Genomic DNA, 5,347 nt, shown 5'->3' with positions numbered 1-5,347 from the left:
CAAAAACGATCTCCACAGTGACACTACGGCACCGCGCGGCGGCCACACTTTATGGTGGTCACGCAATGCTTCTTGGTAGGGAGGGTGAGTTTTGATTTTTGAAAAATTAAGTCGTTGCTCTTTCTAAAATGCCTAGTTTTTTTATATTTTTAAAGTTAAATTCAATAATAAGAATCTTAAAGATTATAAAGGGTACAAAATGAAAATATAAATCTTAAATAATTATAAATATTTGATTTTTTTAATGACGAGGATCCGAAATACGTCCCTAGATCGGATTATGTGTAAACGCATACGGGTTCGAAAAATCCGAGATGTTACAGTCAACATCTATTGCATTAAAGCATTCTGAGAAGCAAGAGCGTAAAAGTTTGCCATGATGAAAGTATAAGAATGAAAACTGTCAATTTTGAAAGTTGAGGGCGTAAGATGACAATCTATGAAACTTAAGAGTAACGAATGCAAATACTTTAGATGAACAAATGTGATACTATTCACACGAATGGAACAATAACGAATGATACTTTATCAGTAACGAATGAGTAACAGTGAACGGGGAATGTGTGAATGTTGATTCTAACGAATGTGGTAGAATTGGATGAATGAATACTATAACGAATGTGTTTTACGAATGAGGAAATTGAACGTATGAGTGAATAGTTGAACGGATGGGTTGTTAGAAGCGGTTACAACAAATTTTTAACCGTTTAACAAATGAAGCTTGAAAAAAACGAATGTGTTCAAGAAAAAAATGAATGAGCATTCATCGCGTTTATCGATTTCCAGATCCAAACGAATTCAAACCTATCCAAACCGATCCAAACTCAACTAAAACTCAACCAATTCAACTCAAACCTCATCAAAACCGCTCACAAACACGATCCGAACCTTTCCGAACATCTCTAACACAATTTTTTTGACTCAATCAAAGTCAAAATACGTTAAAACTTTGAATGTTTCCCCGCTAAAATCAAAATCAACGATTTAGGCCGAATTAATACAATTAAACTAACATAGATGATTAGTGAATCATACTGAACAATCCTAAATCCAATTCATTACCTATTATCATGATTCAGACCTTCAATTGATCAATTATATACTGTATGAACAGTTCGTGTATCGAATTCAGACAATTAGTTGTCGTTAACAGTCAAAACACAAATCAATTGATGCGAATTGAAGTCCTAAACGTGATTCATCAGACACAAGCTCTTATACCACTTGAGAAACCGTGGTTTGATCGATATGCTTCATTACGTTAAGGATCTAGTCTTTGATAAGAATACATTTAGGTTGGATTACTTTGTGTGTGTTGAGAGAAAATTAGGGCAGAGTAACGAGGTCTGAGATGATAAAATAAGAACTATAATAAAACCAGATAACTTATAGGGTATATGTAGGAGATGAGCTTATTCGTTAGACAACCCCTAACGAATGAGCCCTATTCGAAATCAATACTTTAAGATCATTCGTTACTATAACGAATGGTTACATTAGCCGTTAAGCTATTTATAAAAAGAGTAACATGCAAGCATAACTATTTAACATAATACCTGTTTGTTCAGAAGACAAAACTATCCCGAATGACAATCTTGATCAAGATTCTAACGCATAACAATAGCATTATAATTTAAAAAATATATATATACTCTGTTAATATGACATGTGTAAAATATACTCTCCAACACAATTCATGTATCAATAATAGGCAAATAAGTCGACTATATGGACATTTTTTTTTCTTTTTCTTTCAGTTTTGTAATTATTCTTGGTTAGCTTTTCCTCTTATTTTTAGTTTGTAAAAATAAATATACTCTTGCAAACAAATTATACGATAGAATAAACATCAATTGCATTAAAAATAATATTGGTTCTGTTATTTAAATAGCGTTTCAATTATTTTAGAAAAAAGAAAAGTAAAACATACTTAAGCCAATATTTTATAATTTATATAAACCGGACTAATTAAATACTTGTCTTTCTTCTTAGCGAAATATTTAGCGTTCTTGTTTAATACAATAACCTCTGTCACCACCTCTACCGTGTATTCCAATGATATCTTCTCATATCATCCTTGTTCTAGGCTTCCCCTTTTCCCGGGGTTCTTTGGGCGGTGCTAGTTTTTCTTATTTTTACATGTTTTCACATTATGTCCATTCTTCAAATCATTACTATAAGTAATGTGTTTTTTTGGTACTTGATAATGTTTTATATTTCCCTTGATGCCTCTTTTCTTTTAATTGATGGCCTACGTGACATGGTTCTCTCTTTTAAAGCAAGTGGCTTAATGTAAGAAGTCGGCTTTCACAACTTCTTGGCGTTCTTCTTTTAAAGGAAGTTGGCTTAACGTAGGAAGGGGCTTTAATTTAGGGATTCTTGTATAGTAGTTGTTGGTCTCTTTGAACTTTTCAACTCTAAATCAATCACTTGCATATTCCTCAATCATTTGTATAGTAATTGTTATGTTTGTCATGAAACGGACAAAATAAGAGAACGATATATCATTCATCGGATGAAAATTATATACAAAAGTGATATCTCAACCAATATAATAAAGTTTAAACGTAACTATTTATATTTTAATTTAAGTTTAACTTGTACCACATTAGATAATAGAGTGAGAGATAGTCATTAGCCAACGCTAACAAGAAACTTAACAACACGTTGACCAAAATCCTGCATTATATTAATTAAACATCAAAATTCCATTATTACAAAAAAGAATCAACTTACATACATGTACTAATCAATCAAACGATGTTGAGTGAGTTTAGCAATCGCAGGTGGCGTTGGAAAACTCTGATAATCGGTCCAGTTCGACTCGCCCCAATGTTTCAACATCGATTTCCATGAGCACAGGTTGTCGATGCATTTCTTCAGCCTGGGGTCCCGTATTTTTATCTTCCAATGCCTGTCTTCAAACCCGGCCTTGCTGGCTTCCCTCCTGTCCCACTCAAGTTGCGCCTTTTGCCTGGACTCCAGCAGGCAAAACTGATGCAACTGAGCGGGCATTGCGTCGTGCACTTTCCACCACCGTTGGTGAGCCACATCGCTCGCGAACTCACGGAATATATCCGAGTTCCAATTGCAGTCGTAGTCATGAAAACACAGCCACGGTTTCATCCCGAGGTAGTGGAGTACATAAAGCTCGGGAGGGTCTGCCCCGAAGAGGCGCGTCTTTTTCTCTTTGGTTCCTTCATCGTCTCCGACCCAAAAGTTTTTTAAAAAGTTTATGCTCTTGGGGATACGATGCCACCAAGTGAAAATCTCGTTTAAGTACCCTTGATCGCCGCCATTATACGATACAATCTCGTTGATATGGTCCATTAGAAGATTAAATGTACAATTAGATGGCTCAATAACCATCACGCCGGAGTTGAACAAGGTCCCATTGTTACCCGTGGCCGAGATCTCCGGCATCCCAAATAAGAAATCGATGTTTCGTAAAATGAGCAAATCGGCATCTATAAATATTATCTTATCGTAGTCGGTTAACTGCCATAACCGAAACTTGCTGTAGTTCCACTCGTTGTATGCGTTTTTTTCGGCTTTGGGGTTTCTTATCCGTTGAATGGTGCGAATCTTCCATCCTGCCAGCTCGAGTCCACTCCGGTGGTAATCAGTGATTGTCTCGTCTACAAGGATCACGAGATCTCGGTTTGAACCCGACATCCGAATGCTTTGTGCTGCGGCTATCGCCCCGCAAACATACACATGAGCCGAGTGTAGGATCGTTACATACGCCTCTCGTCGTATATTCCCAATATAATCTCCGTCTAAATGATACAACACAACATGCCGGTTAGTTGGAACTCTACAGAAATAATTATATATTAAGTTTCATATGTTTATTATAAATTAATTAATCAAACTTCTGTTTTCTCTCTAATGACTACCCAAGGCTATAATTAATAATTACCAAGTTAACAAGTGAGTACTTTTTCTTTCAAATCATATAAGTTGTGATGTGCTTTTCAATTAGATAAGTTAATAAAACATATACGTTATCAAACAACAATAGATTAAAATATATATGTGTTTTAATGCATGCTTTCAAAATGGTATATATAAGCTTAATAATTAAGTTAAAATAAAAATAGTAATTAATTGGTTAGTCATATATATAACGGTACAAGATTCAATCAGTAAAAAAAACTTTAGTGACTATAGAGAAAAACTAACCTCGAGGTTTGAAAGGCAATGCAAGCTCACAAGATCCAACCGGCAGCTGAATCTTTTCTCGCAAGACCTTCAAATCTGGTTCGTATAACCACACATTTCCCCTACGAACCACGAGTTCCCTACAAGGAAACAGGTTTGGGATAGGGAAACAATCACTAACAAAAAGCAGGCGCACTGGCCAGTTCGATCTAGACGAACCGGCCAGTCCAGCAGCTGCCAGCTGCAAATGAAGCCTGGCAACATCTCTGGACCAGTTTCCTTCGTTTCTACAAGGAAGCTTAACGACAATCAGATCAACAACCTTTCGTGGTACATCGAGTTTTGGAAAGTTGGGACAAGTTGGGACTTCCTCTTCTTGTTCTTCATCTATCCACTCGGGATACAACACATCCCATGTCACGTTTTGATCAACCGGATCAAGTTTTAGATTGAGCATTTTATCCTCGCTAACTAGAGCAATTCGTGTCTTCCATTCACTGATTTCGTTCTCGTGAAAGTTCAAGAATCCGATCCCATGAATCTGTGTTTTGCCGGATAATATTTGTGTGACAATTGATACATCATCCCAATTGATTTTTAAATGTGACACATATCTTTGATCTATCCCACCACCCCATTTCCACCTGTTTAATTACAAATAATCAAATCATGGAGTGATCATATATGATTAACGTCAAGTATAAAAATCCGAATGAGTTACCGTACATTGAAATAGCATGAGGGATGTAGTTGTCGTGACGATGATGACCCGAGAGAGAGTAAGTGATGACTATGAGAGTGGCGACCATGGCGGCTAGTAGCACAGATTTGTGCGGTTTGTGTTTGCAATTACCAGCTTTGTCATGTACAAAAGCCGGAATTGGCTTCCCGTCCTCCTCCTCCTCCAGTTTGCTTCTTTGAAACCTCCGTTTGCATATGTCGTCGCTGATATATCATGTCATTTTCGGGTAAAAGTGAAAGAAACATTGTTAGTTATAATCCAGGTTTTAATAAATATTGTTATGTGTTTTATATCTAATCAGTCGAGTTATGCTGTTTTTTTTCCTCCCAAATGTAACACGAATTGATACGGTTTATTCAAGACAACCGAAAATCTTCCAAAAATACAAGATAAAGAAGATGAATGGCCAAATACATTTTATCTTCCTATTATTAAAATGTT

The 5,347-nt window shown here is 36.1% G+C and overlaps 1 protein-coding gene across 1 annotated transcript; it reads right to left on the bottom strand.

Moving 5' to 3' along the window:
- Nucleotides 1-2,743: 2,743 nt before the first annotated feature.
- On the bottom strand, nt 2,744-5,009 carry LOC143570253 (UDP-glucuronate:xylan alpha-glucuronosyltransferase 1-like). Its single transcript, XM_077055946.1, has 3 exons — nt 4,891-5,009; nt 4,186-4,808; nt 2,744-3,779 (listed from the first exon to the last, which is right to left on the bottom strand). Exons 1-3 carry the CDS (start codon nt 4,971-4,973, stop codon nt 2,746-2,748), a joined length of 1,740 nt encoding a protein of 579 aa, XP_076912061.1. The 5' UTR covers nt 4,974-5,009; the 3' UTR covers nt 2,744-2,745.
- Nucleotides 5,010-5,347: the final 338 nt, after the last annotated feature.

This window comes from Bidens hawaiensis, unplaced genomic scaffold, assembly GCF_021521415.1.
Source record: "Bidens hawaiensis isolate Kalapana, Puna unplaced genomic scaffold, B.hawaiensis_p1.1 tig00001269_1, whole genome shotgun sequence".
In the NCBI taxonomy this organism is placed as follows: Eukaryota; Viridiplantae; Streptophyta; class Magnoliopsida; order Asterales; family Asteraceae; genus Bidens; species Bidens hawaiensis.
This window is presented reverse-complemented; position numbering and strand designations above follow the sequence as displayed.